Source organism: Chiloscyllium plagiosum, chromosome 5 (assembly GCF_004010195.1).
Source record: "Chiloscyllium plagiosum isolate BGI_BamShark_2017 chromosome 5, ASM401019v2, whole genome shotgun sequence".
In the NCBI taxonomy this organism is placed as follows: Eukaryota; Metazoa; Chordata; class Chondrichthyes; order Orectolobiformes; family Hemiscylliidae; genus Chiloscyllium; species Chiloscyllium plagiosum.
The window spans coordinates 59,351,419-59,367,938 of record NC_057714.1 but is presented as its reverse complement, the minus strand read 5'-3'; the positions used below and the strand labels follow the sequence as shown (position 1 = coordinate 59,367,938).

The following is a 16,520-nucleotide window of genomic DNA, read 5'->3' as shown; positions in this document are numbered from 1 at the left end:
TTTGAGTATTTGACTCCTTTGTGTGTTATTAAACATCCTTCTCAAATCTCATACTGTCTCACATACAACAAAAGCTGAGGGAAAGTAATATTTCTTTATGCTCAGACACATGATGGTCCCTTCTTCATAGGATGATGCCTTCCTGTTTTGATTGTCCTTTTATTTCTTATTAACTTAAATTACTATCTATCTCACTTGCTGTCGACTCTTCTGTTGAATCGTCCTATTGCTTATTTTCTTTATTATCAGTGTTTCTTGGTGGCAGTTTGTTGTGCAATCCTGATATATCACATGGTCCTTTTTAAACCTAATTTTAGTCTGATGTTTGCTTTGTTATATCTTTATTAATTTAGTTAAATCATCTAGTATTACATTCAGGTTGACTATCAATCTGCCATGATCGTATTTAATGGTGCAGCAGGTTTGAGAGACTAAATGCACTACTTCTGTTCTTATGTTCCTACAACACATTGTGAGTGCAGCAGGAGAGTTCTTATTAGGTAAAGTCTGTTGAATTCCTTTACGTCCCAAAACATGTTCCATTGTCGCAATATTCTGACATTTTTTTCTGTACACCATCATAATCACTTTCTGTCTATATGGTATTTTCTAAAATCCACTGTAGTTGAATGAAGGCAGACAACTTTCGATTACAAAATGCAATAGAAAATCTGTTTTCAGATCTTAAGAATAAAGCAGACAAGTATTCTCATTCAAACCCTGCTGGCACTGTGGCAAAGTGATTCATCCTGATATAATCCATCCCAGTGAAACACTTCAAAGTAGAACAATGGGATTCAAAAGAATATAAGAACATAACTATGAAAAACTGTTTAGAATTACATTCTTTGATAAATTTTGATTTGATAAAACATGAAACATTAGTTAGAAATAAAATAAGGAAATGTGCAAGTTAGGTGAATTGAACATGCTAAATTGCCCATAGTGTTCAGGGATTTGTAGGTTGGGTGCATTAGTCAGGGGTAAATATAATATAATAGGGTAGAGGAATACATCTGGGTGGGTTACTCTTCGGAGGGTCGGTGTAGCCTTGTTGGGCCGAGGAGCCAGTTTCCACACTATAAGGATTCTATAAAACTTTTAAATGGAGGTGCAAAACACGTCATCAAATACTGAACTCAGTTTTTTTTCTTGAAAAACAATTTTTCCTCTGCCTCCCTGGCCTAAGGCATTTTCATGTGGTCTTTCTGGAGATTGGAAAGACTCTGAGTGTAAAATATGCATCTCTCCTAAGGTCAGGTTCTCCATTGTGAAGACCACAGCAACATGGTATATTTTTGTGAACATTACTCTCATGTGTTGTAGGTTTTTTGAACCTTTTTTATCTCCTCATTTGAGGAAGACTGTAATATTGAAGTTGAAAAACTTTTTTCCTAGGTTTTTCTTAACTTTTAAAGTCATAGTCAAACAGTCATACCGCATGGTCCAACTCGTCCATGCCGACTAAGTTTCCCAAACTAAACTAATTCGGTTTGCCCACCTTCATCCCCAGCTCCATCAATCTTTTGCACTCTTAGCTACCTTCTCCTAGCCCCACACATCCCCTTCCATTTATCTCTCCACCCCAAAGGCTGCCAGCCTCATTCCTGATGAAGGGTTCCTGCCCAAAACATCGATTTTCCTGCATCTCGGATGCTGCCTGACCGGCTGTGCTTTTCCAGCACCACTCTAATCTTGTCTCTGATCTCCAGCATCTGCAGTCCTCACTTTCGCCCGCAAGCCAAGAGAGGCTTTTCCAGGGAGGGGAATGCACTAAGGTGTTTCTACAGACCACATCAAGGACAATTGGAGACTTGTTTCAACAGATCACTGTTGCAACTTCAGATTTCCCCTTTACAAAACCTCAGTTTGGAAAGGGGCAGGAGCTTTATGTCAAAATACCCAGTCCCAAAGGGAAATTCCTGAGGCTGTTGCAGAGTATATCTGCAATTGTGCTCTCCCTCCCTGGAATGAGCTGTGCACGCTGACTTCTGCCTATGGCACCTCCTCTTGTACACCGGCGCTCTGTTCTTCACTCACTGCACCACACTCTTTCTTTCTGTGCTAAACGTCTCTCTCTGGTCTATATGTCTCTGGTCTGGTGCCTATCTTGGAAGATGGTGACAGTGGCACACTTTGGCATGTCTTCTCCTCATGTCCAAGGCCAGCTCCTCTCTGGGGAGACTTCAATTCCTGGACCTGTGGGAGAATCACAAGACAATCTCAAATTTAAGTCATCCACAGCAACCTCATTCCCATTCACCCTCTCCCGAAGCCATGTTTAATCTGAATTTACATCGGTCAGTGACACCCCTGCCAGATCACCTTCATACAGTAGAGGCACCTATCACTGTGGGTTCCCAAGATGCCACGTGGTATTCAGAGAATCTGATTACAGCTTTGTTCCAGCAATCTGGCGACGTCTGTGGAGAAAAAAGGAGTTAATGTTTCCAATCAAATGACCTTTCTTCAGTTACTGGACTCGAAACATTAATTGTGTTTTCTCTTCACAGATATCACCAACCTGCTGAGTTTCTCCATAAATTTCTGTTTCTGCTTTTGCATCCTTAGTTCTTTGTTTTATTTAACTATCCTAACACTCCTGGCTTCCCTGGGTGAGGGCCACTCTGAGAAAGGGAAAGCAGAGGCACATTAGTCAGCAGATGGAGTTTTCATATCTCTCCTTGTCAGAAATTTCATAGGATACAGTGATCAGGAGAGAAGTGTGCCAATCTGTGTCTTATATGGAAGGGAAGGAATTCTGAGCATGGCATTGCAATGATAGGTTGTCAAGCCATGTCCATGGTTGAAAATAGAGAAAGGGATTTCAGGAGCAAGCAGTACTACTCGGGTAGGTCTCCTAATGCTCAGTGTGCCGTACGTAGAGTACAGACTGATTGTGTAATGATGGTGAGTGTGAGAGGGTCTGAACTGGAGTGAAGGATTCCGCAGGGGAACTCTACCACTGTGTGGACTTGCAGAGCTGTGTGATTGCTGCCTGGTTTTGTGTAATAAATTTGAGACTTCCAGGGTGACCGTCTAAAGGTGGGTGCAACATGGGACCCAAAGTATTGGGAGGAGTGGCAACATTGGATTAAAATAGTGAACATTTACCTTAACTAAGGGTACACACTACTATCAATGGGCCAGCTCATACACAGAAGGAACAAGTTCAATATTACACACCCCTGCTGATCTGATTTCAGTGGAGAGGGTATAAAATAAGCGAGGTGGCCAGGCCATCCAGCCCAAGCTCACTTCATTAACCTGGTTGTTAGGTAGGTGCCAAGATCAGAAACGTGCCTGGCATATGTAAGTAAACCAAAATCAGTTGTGGAGGTTGAAAGCTCAGCTAACCCCAGTATTATTCTACCCATGCCATAACATGGTTGGCAGGTGCAGGCGGGCGACAATGGGAAGCTCATTCATTTCTTTAAAAGGGTTTTTAAAGCATTAGGAAAGAACAGGATACGATCTTTGAGAGGTTACCATTGCATATCATAAGGGGAGCCCAAATTGAAGATTGTAACAATCCCCTTCCTCTCTCCACATCTGCACTTTAAAATCTCCCTTCTTCTTGAGTCCCCTCCCTAAACTGTCGAATCCCTCCCTGCTCAATGCACCTGACTTATCTTGGCCGCCTTCTTGGTGAAACTACCGACAGTTTTGGCAGTGCCTATTACCAAACTCCTGATGCTGTGTCGACAGCAAGTGCTGTCAGTCAATCTGTCCTTCATCCCCTCCACTGTCATCTCGTTAATGCCACCCACAGCATAACCTCACTGCACGACTGACATGCTTTTAGTTGGTCAATTCCCAACAGACGTTTTGTCAGGAGAGGGTGAGCAGTCTGCCCTGGCCCCAATTAACATAGCCCAGTGCTCCAGGCAACATATAAATACACAGTATGTAGTGTGCAAGGGCCACAGCCAGCTCCAGTGCATGTCAGGACTGTCTGCAGGCAGATTTCTGATGCTCAGGGCTTTACAGTCCTTATAATGAGCAGAAGTACTTACCTCCACACTTTATCACTTTCTCTCAAGAATGTCAGCCCAAACCCAGTTAAAGTTCACAAATTGCACAAAGGGCCTATCCAATTATTGAACATGACAATAATCCTGGGAAAAGCAAGTACCCAGTATGAGCTCAGATAAAAATCTTAGCGTGTTTACATTTTTCAGATTTAGTCAGATTGAGTTAATTTTAAAATGATAACATGATTCCCCAGATGCTGGAAGAGAATAGATGTTATGATGGAGCTGTGTATAATGTCAATTAGGCTGCAGCTGGAATACAGTGTGCTGTTCTGGTCACCACACTGTAGGAATGTTGTGATTGCGTTAGAAGGGGTGCAGAGGAGATACACCAGGAAGTCACTTGGGCTGCAGTGGTTCAGCTATGAAGAGGCTGGGGTTGTTCCTCTTGGAGCAGAGAAGGCTGAGAGGAACCTAATTGAGGTGTACAAAGTTATGGGGGGAGGAAAGGGACCAGGTGGGGAGAATCTTTTCCCCTTAGTAAATGGTTCAGGGACCGGCAGGCACAGTTTTAAAGTAATGAGCAGGATGCTTGGAATGGATTTGAGGATTTTTTTTTCACCCAGTGAGTTGTGGGTATCTGGAACTCCTTGTCTAAAAGGGTTCCTAAGAGGAATCCTCAAGACATGTAAGAAGTGTTTAGATGAGCACTTGAAACACCATAAATTACAAGACCGTGGGCCAAGTGCTAGCAAATTTGGTTTGAATAGATGAATGATGCAGACAATTTGGGATGAAGGGCCTCATTCCATGCTGTAAAAACTCTTGACTCATTGCTGTAGTTCAATATCGCAATGTGTTAAATTCTTTGAAGTGGTGAATTCAATCTCTCCAGGTTCACTTAAAGATATTTTGCATCAGCTGAATCATGATTAAATGGCATGATCAATTTCTGTCTATTTTGCATTCCTTGTACTCCGTTCTTTTGAACTTTTACCTTTATGCCTGTAATGCCAGTCAAACTTAAACTTAATAAAGCTTAGCTAGTGAATAAGTTAGCAAAGCTTTCTCTCCAAATGTACAAGCTTGAACGTCATGGACTAAAAAAAATTCTCTTTGAATTTTAGTTGAATACAAATGAATTCTTATAGATGTTTGCTTCAGCTGTATTTATTTTCATCAAGTATCAATTCACAGCCTCAATTTTCCATATTTTATTCCTTTGCTGTTCTCCCTCTCAGAGCATCCTACTCAGCTGTCCATGTCTCTTCGGTAGACAGGTCTCATCCTTTACTGCCTTTACTGCTGGTGACATTTGAATTTATTTAAGTCTTACAGCCTGTCACAATTGATTACAACCTCCCTGGCATCCTTTAGTATCATTCAGTAGGACAGCTTGTTTTTGGAGAGCAGCACACTGGACATTCTGATATCACATGTAATGTTCAGCTTGTCATTATGACAGCTAGTTCCCTATTAAATTATATTTTAATATTATGGAGAACTAGGAGGAGACTGGAGGGAAAGACATTTAGTTTTAAAGTCTATTTTCAAATCCTAAAAAGAAAATAATTATAAAAAATTGGACATACTATCAGGGATAATCAACTATAATTCCACTAAAGCACAAACTGAAGAAAACTTTTGGGACTCATTCTGAAATGTCATTCTAGGTAATCCAAGATGGAGGACAGGAAAAATTGTGGCTGTAAGAGCTGCTCCTTTTTTGAGGTATTTTAGGTTTTGGAGGTGATTTCCTCAAATTCCAGGAGCAGCAAATACTGTTTTATATACTATTGCATTGTTTTGAAACTTTTGGGGAAAAATTATCAAAACAACGGCACTTTTAAAAGGAGGAAGGTAGACAAAAGACAGCAACCACATGGGCAGTGAGGGAGAAAGAGAAAGAAACCTACACTGCTAACTGACACAGCAGTGAATCTGCACAGTTTACTGCCTTTGCTGTTTGAATTCATACATCTCTGGATATTGGAGTGCATCTGGGAAAAATTAACAAAGTTCATTTCCAGACGTTTCGTTACCCTTCTAGGTAACATCTTCAGTTGGCCTCATGCGAAGCAATGCTGAAAATTCCTGCTTTCTATTTGTATGTTTGGATTTCTTTGGGTTGGTGATGTCATTTCCTGTGGTGATGTTATTTCTTGTGGTGAAGTCACCTCCTGTTCCTTTTCTCAGGGGATGGTAGATGGGGTCTAACTCAATGTGATTGTCGATAGAGTTCCGGTTGGAATGCCATGCTTCTAGGAATTCTTGTGCATGTCTTTGTTTGGCTTGTCCGAGAATGGATGTGTTGTCCCAGTCGAACACTACATTGGACAAACATGCAAAAAACTAGTCACCAGGATACATGAACACCAACTAGCCACAAAAAGTCATGACCCTCTCTCACTAGTATCCTCACATCCGGATGAGGAAGGACACCATTTTGACTGGGACAACATATCCATCCTGGGATAAGCCAAACAAAGACATGCACAAGAATTCCTAGCAGCACAGTATTCCAACCGGAACTCTATCAACAAACACATTGAGTTAGGCTCCATCTACCACCCCCTGAGAAAAGGAACAGGAAGTGACTTCACTACAAGAAATAACATCACCAACCCAAAGAAACCAAAACATATAAATAGAAAGCAGGAATTTTCAGCAGTGCTTCGCCTGAGGCCCACTGAAGATGCTACCTAATAGTGTGACGAAACATCTGAAAATGAACCTTCAAGCTCAGCGAGCAAACCTACATCCAAAAATTCAAAATCGTCAATCCTAGACACAATTGCACTACTTACACGGTACGTAACAAATGATAGTAGTGATGCCTCAAATGTAGAGTGTTGAAATTACAAATGCGCAGTGATCTTTAATTTCTTCATGGAATGGACATAGTGTAAGAGTTAAGGTCTCTGTAGAATATGGACAAATTGGAGTTAAAAATAAAGCTCTGGTACACGGGAAGGCAGCTGTGTAATGGTGCTTATCAGTTGTTTGAGCAGATGCTTGCCAACTAGTAATACAATTGTCTGTGTTTCATTTAGCAGGTGTGATGGATGACAGTCATAGGAAGGGAGAAAAGCTGCATATACAGTCAGGTAGATGGGTTAACTCCAGGAAAGGTAGGAGGTGTATGCAGGTACCCCTGTGGCTATCCCCATCTCAAACAAGTGTGCTGTTTTGGAAAATGTAGGGGGTAATGGATTCTCAAGGGAATGTAGCATGAACAGCCAAGTTTCTGCTGTCGAGACTGGTTCTAATATAATGAGAGGTACGTGGGATTCCAAGTGATCAATTGTGATAGGGGACTCTAGTCAGAGGCACAAACGGATGTTTCTGCGGCCCAAAGTGAAAAATCAGAATGGTGTGTTGCCTCTCTGGTACCAGGATCAAGGATACCTCAGAGAGGGTGCAGAATGTTCTCAAGGGGGAGAGGGGCCAGCAAGAGGTCATTGTACACATTGGAACTATTGACATAGGAAGTGAAAAGGATGAGATTCTGAAGGGAGAATATAAAAAGTTGAGCAGGAATTTAAAAAGGAGGTCCTCAAGGATAGTAATATCTGGATTACTCCTGGAGCTATGAGCTAGTGAGCATAGGAATAGGAGGACAGAGCAGATGAATGTATGGCTGAGAAGTTGGTGCAGGGGAGAAGGATTCAAATTTTTGGATCATTGGAATCTCTTCTGGGGTAGACATGCCCTGTACATGAAGGACAGATTGCACCTGAATTGGAAAGGGATTAATTGCAGGGAAATTTGCAAAAGCTGCTCAGGAGGATTTAAACTAGTGAGGTGGGTGTGGGGGGTGTAGGGGGAACCCAGTGAGGAAAGAGATCAATCTGAGACTGGTACAGTTGGGCAAGGGAGTGAGTCAAACAGTCAGGGCAGGCAGGGACAAAGCAGAGAACAAGGTAGGACTGATAAATCGAACTACATTTACTTCAATGCAAGAAGCCTAACAAGGAGGTCAAATGAACTCAGGGTATGGTTAGGAACATGGGACTGGGATATCATAGCAATTACAGAAATATGGATCAGGGATGGGCAGGATTGACAGCTTAATGTTCCAGGATACAAATGCTAGAGAAACGATAGAAAGGGATAGAAAGAAGAGAGGAGGGGAGTAGCTGTACTTAGGGAGGATGTTCTTGGGAATACATCCAGTTAAGTTATTTGAGTGGAATTGAGAAGTAAGAAAGGGATGATCACTGTATTAGGATTGTATTATAGACCCCCTAATAGTCAGTGGGAAATTGAGGAACAAATTTGCAAGGAGATCTCAGTTATCTGTAAGAATAATAGGATGGTTATGATAGAGGATTTTAACTTTTCAAGCATAGACTGGGACTGCCACAGTGTTAAGGGTTCAGATGGAAAGGAATTCATTAAGTGTGTACAAGAAAATCTTCTGATTCATTATGTGGATGTTCCAACTGGAGAAGGTGCAAAACCTGACTTACTCTGGGAAATAAGGCAGGGCAGGTGACTGAGGTGTCAATGGGGGAGCACTTTGGGGCCAGCAACCAGAATTCTATTAGTTTTAAAATAGTGATGGAGGAAGATAGACCAGATCTAAAAGTTGAAGTTGTAAATTGGAGGAAGGCTAATTTTGATGGTACTAGGCACAAACTTTCAAAAGCTGATGAGGGGCAGATGTTCGCGGGTAAAGGGACGGCTAAAAATTGGAAGCCTTCAGAAATGAGATAACGAGAGTCCAGTGACAGTATATTCCTGTTAGGGTGAAAGAGAAAGCTGGATGACTACAGAAATTAAGGTTTTGGTTAAGAAAAAGGAAGCATATATCAGGTATAGGCAGAAGAGATCGAATGAATCCTTTGAATATAAAGGCAGTAGGAGTATATTTAAGAGCAAAAAGGGCACATGAGATAGCTTTGGCAAATAAAATTAAGGAGAATCCAAAGAGTTTTTACAAATACATTAAGGACAAAAGGGTAACTAGGGAGAGAGTACCGCCCCTCAAAGATCAGCAAGCCAGCCCATGTGTGGAGCTGCAGGAGATGGGAGAGTTACGAAACGAGTATTTTGCATCAGTGTTTATTGTGAAGATGGACATGGAAGATGTAGAATATAGGGAAATAGATGGTGACATCTTGAAAAATGTCCACATTACAGAGGAGGAATTACTGGATGTCTTGAAATGCATAAAAGTGAATAAATCCTCAGGACATGATCAGATGTATCTTAGAATTCTGTGGGAAGCTGAGGAAGGGAATGTTGAGCCCGTTGCTGAGGTATTTGTATCATCAATAGTCACAGGTGAGGTGTTGGAAGACTGGAGGTTGGCTAATGTGGTGCCACTATTTAAGGAAGGTGGTAGGGACAAGCCAGGGAACTATAGACAGATGAGCCTGACATTGGTGGTGGGCAAGTTGTTATAGGGAATCCTGAGGGACAGAATTTACATGTATTTGGAAAGGCAAGGACTGATTAGGGATACATCGTATCATCCGTCGTCATTTCCGCCACCTCCAAACAGACCCCACCACCAGGGATATATTTCCCTCCCCTCCCCTATCAGCGTTCCGGAAAGACCACTCCCTCCGCGACTCCCTCGTCAGGTCTACACCCCCCACCAACCCAACCTCCACTCTCGGCACCTTCCCCTGCAACCGCAAGAAATGCAAAACTTGCGCCCCCACTTTCCTCCAAGGCCCCAAGGGATCCTTCCATATCCGTCACAAATTCACCTGCACCTCCACACACATCATTTACTGCATCCGCTGCACCCGATGTGGTCTCCTCTACACTGGGGAGACAGGCCGCCTACTTGCGGAGCGTTTCAGAGAACACCTCTGGGACACCCGCACCAACCAACCCAACCGCCCCGTGGCTGAACACTTTAACTCCCCCTCCCACTCTGCCAAGGACATGCAGGTCCTTGGCCTCCTCCATCGCCAGACCACGGCAACATGACGCCTAGAGGAAGAACGCCTCATCTTCCGCATAGGAACCCTCCAACCACAAGGGATGAATGCAGATTTCTCCAGCTTCCTCATTTCCCCTCCCCCCTCTCAGTCCCAACCCGTGGACTCAGCACCGCCTTCTTGACCTGCAGTTTTTTTCCCGACCTCTCCGCCCCCACCCCCTCTCTGGCCTGTCACCCTCACCTTAACCTCCTTCCACCTATCGCATTTCCAATGCCCTACCTTTTATCTTAGCCTGCTTGGCACACCCTTCTCATTCCTGAAGAAGTGCATATGCCCGAAACGTCGATTCTCCTGCTCCTTGGATGCTGCCTGACCTGCTGCGCTTTTCCAGCAACACATTTTTCAGCTCTGATTAGGGATAGTCAACATGGCTTTGTGCGTGGGAAATCATGGCTCACAAAATTGATTGAGGTTTTTGAAGAAGTAACAAAGAGGATTGATGAGGGCAGAGCGGTGGATGTGATCTATATGGACTTCAATAAGGCGTTCAACAAGATTTCTCATGGGAGACTGGTTAGCAAGGTTGGATCTCATGGAATACAGTGAGAACTAGCCATTTGGATACAGAACTGGCTCGAAGGTAGAAGACAGAGGTTGGTGGTGGAGGGTTGTTTTTCAGACTGGAGACCTGAGACCAGTGGTGTGCCACAAGGATTGGTTCTGGGTCTACTGCTTCTCGTCATTAATATAAATAATTTGAATGTGAACATAAAAGGTATAGTTAGTAAGTTTGCAGATGATACCAACATTGGAGGTGTAGTGGACAGCAAAGAAGGTTAACTCACAGTACAGTGGGATCTTGATTAGATAGGCCAATGAACTAAAGAGTGGCAGATGGAGTTTGATTTAGATAAATGCAAGGTGCTGCATTTTGGAAAAGCAAATCAGAGAAGGACTTATACACTTAATGGTAAGGTCCTGGGGAGTGCTGCTGAACAAAGAGACCTTGAAGTGCAGGTTCATAATTCCTTGAAAGTAGGTAGATAGGAGAGTGAAGAAGGCATTTGGTATGCTTTCGTTGGTTGGTCAGAGCATTGAGTAACGGAGTTGGGATGTCATGTTGTAACTGTACAGGGCATTGGTTAGGCCACTTTTGGAATATTGCATGCAGTGCTGGTCTTCTTCCTATCGGAAGGATATTGTGAAACTTGAAAGGGTTCAGAAAAGATTTCCAAGGATGTTGCCAGGGGTGGAGGATTTGAGCTATAGGGAGAGGCTGAACAGGCTAGGGCTGTTTTCTCTGGAGTAGCAAAGGCTGAGGGGTGATCTTATAGAGCTTTATAAAACCATGAGGGGCATGGATTGGATAAATAGACAGGGTCTTTACCCTGGGGTGGGGGAGTCCAGAACTAGAGGACATCGGTTTGAGGTGAGAGGGGAAAGATTTAAAGGGACCTCAGGGCAGCTTTTTCTCACAGAAGGTGGTGCGCGTATGGAATGAGCTGCCAGAGGAAGTGGTGGAGGCTTGTACAATTACAATATTTAAAAGGCATCTCGATAGGTCTATGAATAGGAACGGTTTAGAGGGATATGGGCCAAGTGCTGGTAAATGGGACAATGTTAGGTTAGGATATCTGGTCAGCATGGACAAGTTGAACCAAAGGGTCTGTTTCCGTGCTGTACACCTCTATGACTCTGTGTCAGTTTAAATGTTTTTCTGTGGTTCCCCTATAAAATTTCTATTAGGAATGAGCACAGAATTATAAGGCTGTAAAAGACAACTTGTAAAAGTAAAGTTATTTTGTCAACACTGGTGAGTTTGTAATCAAACTTCTGTTTTTATTACAGATTAAAAATTATCAATGCAAGCAATAATAGAACTAAATATTTTATATTACCACACATTCTTTGTCATACGGCTCATAACTGCCATATCTTAAATGCCACACATTTGTTGTGCAAGGAATTTGCATTGTTTCAAATCTAAAATGCTGGATTAACCACATTCACTGGTTCAAATGGCAAAGACATGGAATAAAGTCTTTATTTGTTCTCAGATATAGATGTCACTGGTAAAGTTGTGTTAATTGCCTGACCCCTATTCCCTGAGAAGGTGGTAATGATCTTATTTCACAAAGCTTTGTTGAATAACTGCATAATGTTATTGGCCACTTAAAAAAGCAAAACATATTGTGGACCAAAGTCATTGTCAGCTAGAGAAGGCATTCACCCTTTTTTGAATTATTAAACTAGTTTGCTTTTTAATGTGAAAATTCAGTTGCTTCCTTGGTTTTATTTTTCTATTCCCACCTCGACACTACCAGATCTATTCAGTTAAATGTCCTAATTTAGGAAGCAGAGACATTTAATTATTGCAGCAGAAATTAGTCTGATTGGATTGCTCTACAGGGAAAAGGGACAGGCTTGATAGATAAAAACAATGACTGCAGATGCTGGAAACCAGATTCTGGATTAGTGGTGCTGGAAGAGCACAGCAGTTCAGGCAGCATCCGAGGAGCAGTAAAATCGACGTTTCAGGCAAAAGCCCTTCATCTTTATTCCTGATGAAGGGCTTTTGCCCGAAACGTCGATTTTACTGCTCCTCGGATGCTGCCTGAACTGCTGTGCTCTTCCAGCACCACTAATCCAGAAACAGGCTTGATAGGTGACATGGCCTCCTTCTATGCCATAATGACTATGATTCTGTGACTTCATATTCACTAAACAACTGTAACATTTAAAATATCTAAGTACCAGTAAAACTACTAATAGTGTAAAGTCTTTCTTCAAAAACAGCTGGATAAAAACACAATAATATTTTTCTGGTTAAAATGCTCCTGAATGCAGAAATGCTATTGAATGCAGAAACACTGCCTGAGGTACAAAAGTTTGGAGTTTGCAAACAGCAATAAAGATCAATACTTAGCATTAACTATGTTTAAAGCTGTCCCTGGACATTTTTCAGGCTTCTGAGCAGCAACATTTTGCCGAGGACCATCTGATCAATTGTGGGGTCCTCTAGAATCTGCACGAGCCGAGTAAGCAACATGTGACTCTTCAACTAAACAGATTGAATAATTCTCACTGAGCTTCTCAATGAGCAAGTGTAAATCAGATTAGATAATTCATGGTAACATTAGAATGATCAATAGGTGTTAGAGCTGCTCAGTCTAATAACTGTCATGTCTCTGAAATGTTTGAGTAAATGATTAAAACACTGAAATCAGCCATGCGCTATGCCTCCATAAGATCACCAGCACCTTCGAACTGAACACATTGACTAAGATCATTTATCCTTGTATGTTCTTATAGAGTTATCGTGTAATACAGCACAGAAACAGACCTTTCAGTCCAACTTGTTCATGCTGACCAGATAATCTAAACTGGTCTATTCCCATTTATTAACATTTGGTCCATACCCCTCTACTGTAAACCCTTTTCATCCATGTTCCCATTCAAATGCCTTTTAAATGTTGTAATTGTACCCACCTGCACCACTTCCTCTGGCAGCTCATTCCATGTACACACCACCCTCTGCATGAAAAAGTTGCCCCTCATGTCCTTTTAAATCTTTCCCCTTTCACCTTAAGTCTATGCCCTCTAGTTTTGGACTCCCCCACCCTGGGGAAAAGACCTTGGCCATTCACCTTATCCACTACCCTCAAGACAATTTTGAATCCAGTTGGCTAGCTTACCCTGTATTCCATGTGATCTAACCTTGCTAATTAGTCTACAATGTGGAAACCTGTTGAACACTTCCCTGCACTCCATATAGACAATTCTACCGCCCTGCCTTCATCAGTCATCTTTGTTACTTCTTTAAAAAACTTAGTCAAGTTAGTGAGACATAATTTCTCACGCACAAAGTCATGTTGAGTCTCCCTAATCAGTCCTTGCCTTTCCAAACGCATGTAAATCCTGTCTGTCAGAATCCCCTCCACCAACTTGTCCCCCACTGACATCAAGCTCACTAGTCTAAAGTTTCTTGGCTTTCCTTATGAGCTTTCTTAAGTAATGGCACCCCATTAGCCACCCTCCAGTCTTCCAGCAACTCACCTGTGGCTATCGATGACACAAATATGTCAGCAAGAGGATCAGCAATCTCTTCCCTAACTTCCCACAGAGTTCTGGGATATACCTGATCAGGTGCCAGGGATTTATCCATCATTATGCATTTTGAGACTGTGGCTGAGTGTTTTGATGTTTCTTTGAAGTAAATTAGGCTGCTTTACTGTATTAAAAATGCAACATAAATGTAAGTTGTTATGGTGGTTATTTGACGTCATGTCCTCAAGTAAAGGCTAAATTGAACCACACTGCTCGAACATGGATTCAGTTTGCAGTAATTGCAAGTTAAGCAGACCAGTACAGAGAAAAAAAAGATGTAGAATTTTACAATATGAAGCCTTTCCAATAATAAAAATGTGGTGAAATTCTCTCTATATAATAGCAGTGTCAGCTACGGAGGACAGTTTGCCATGGATGTATAGATATTCTCAACTTCTATTTGCTTACATTTGGGAATCTGAGCTCTTTTGGAGACCATAGCTTTAGGAAATTAAATAGTAGAGTTAGTCATAATTAAACAGAGTTTTCATGAATTGTGAACGATGTTAGCTGAATAATCTTTTTTCCTAATTTCTTAACGCTTTGATATATCTCTTAAATTATGTTCAGGCATGCCACTTTTTAACCTCAGATAAATTCTGTGAATTACAGAAGGAAAAGACAAACAAGAGCAATGGAAATAGAAAGAAATGAAGTCCTACAGCATGTAGAACATAGAACATGGAACAATACAGCGCAGAACAGGCCCTTCGCCCCTCGATGTTGTGCCGACATGTGAAGTATTCTCAGCTCGTCCCCCTACACTATTCCATTATCATCCATGTGCTTATCCAAGCTTTGTTTAAATCTCCCTAATGTAGCTGGGTTGACTACATTGGCAGGTAGGGCACTCCACGCCCTGACCACTCTCTGAGTAAAGAACCTGCCTCTGATGTCATCATCCTAGGAAAAAGACTTTCACTGTCTACCCTATCTAATCCTCTGATCATCTTGTATGTCTCTATCAAATCCCCTCTTAGCCTTCTTCTTGACAATGAGAACAGACCCAAGTCTCTCAACCTTTCCTCGTAAGACCTTCCCTCCAGACCAGGCAACATCCTGGTAAATCTCCTCTGCACCTTTTCCAACGCTTCCACATCCTTCCTGAAATATGGTGACCAGAACTATACACAATATTCCAATTGTGGCCACACCAGCATTTTGTATAGTTGCGGCATGATATTGCGGCTCCGGAACTCAATCCCTCTACGAATGAAACCGAACACAGTGTATGCCTTCTCAACAGCACTATCCACCTGGGTGGCAACTTTCAGGGACCTATGCACATGGACTCCAAGATCCCTCTGCACATCCACACTACCAAGAACTTTTCCATTGACCCAGTACTCAGCCTTCCTGTTATTCTTCCCAAAGTGCATCACCTCACATTTAGCTGTGTTAAACTCCATTTGCCACTTCTCAGCCCAATTCTGCAGTTTATCCAAGTCCTCCTGCAACCTGTAACATTCTTCCAAACTGTCCACTACTCCACCGACTTTAGTGTGATCTGCAAATTCACTAATCCATCCACCTATGCCTGCGTCTAAGTCATTTATAAAAATGACAAACAGCAGTGGTCCCAAAACAGATCCTTGTGGCACACCACTAGTAACCGGTAGCACACCACTAGTGTTAGAAACTTAAAAATTTGCACTTGACCAATTCTCAGGAGCTGACCCACAGTAGGATGAAATTGTGAGCCCAAAAATGAAGAAATAGTAGGGTCTTTAAAGGTAGTACAGAAAGTTGTGTAACAACATGGAGCCAGGGAGTTAGGCAGTTGAGTGGTTTTAGAGATGCTGGTATACAGCATGGCTCCCAACTGTTAGCATCATAATTATTAGTAGTTTGATTAAATATACTTGTTCGTTTCTTTCTTTCCCTTTATACATGATCACAGGATGCTTACTAACTCCCAATAACTTGCACAGATATTGTAAAAGATCAAGGGCCATTCTGAATCTGTGGAGTTAGAAATTATGAACAATGGATAGTCTTTAATGAAAGAAGTCACTTTATACCTTGATCTCAAAGAAGGCTGTCTACAAATATCTGAAGTGTTAATTTCTAGTCATAAAGTCATAAGCATGAAAACAGACCCTTCGGTCCAACTCATCCATGCCAACCAAGCTTTCCAAACTAAACTTGTCCCACTTGCCTATATCCCTCTATATATCTCTCGAAATCTTTCCTTTTCATGTACCTATCCAAATGTCTTTAAATGTTGTAACTGGACCTCCATCTACCATTTCCTCTGACAGATTCATTTGACATACAAACCAACCTCTGTGTATAATTGTTACCCCACAGGTCCCTTTTAAACCTTTCTCCTTTCAGCTTAAACCTATGCCTTCTTCTTTTGAACTTCCCTACCCCAGGGAAAAGACCTTTGCTATTCACCTTACCTGTGGACATCATGATTTTATTAAACCTCTGTAAGGTCATTCGCAACATCCTAGACTCCAGTGAAAGAATTCCAAATCTATCCAATCTCTCCTTACAATTCAAACCCTCCAGTCCTGGCAACACCATTATAAAG

At 42.0% G+C, this 16,520-nt stretch overlaps 2 protein-coding genes across 4 annotated transcripts in view; both read left to right on the top strand.

The window, feature by feature from the left end:
• Positions 1-16,520, top strand: part of LOC122550254 (contactin-associated protein-like 2) — a 2,198,962-nt gene that overhangs the window by 386,846 nt on the left and 1,795,596 nt on the right. The gene's annotated exons all lie outside the window — the stretch shown is intronic.
• Positions 1-16,520, top strand: part of tpk1 (thiamin pyrophosphokinase 1) — a 281,858-nt gene that overhangs the window by 242,130 nt on the left and 23,208 nt on the right. The window contains exon 10 of one of the 3 annotated variants that reach the window (XM_043690145.1): positions 14,594-14,687. The exons of the other annotated variants lie outside the window; for them this stretch is intronic. Within the exon in view, the coding sequence (XP_043546080.1) occupies positions 14,594-14,625 (32 nt within the window). The 3' untranslated portion in view covers positions 14,626-14,687. Of the gene's footprint in view, positions 1-14,593; positions 14,688-16,520 lie in introns of those variants that run through there. 3 annotated transcript variants of the gene reach the window in all.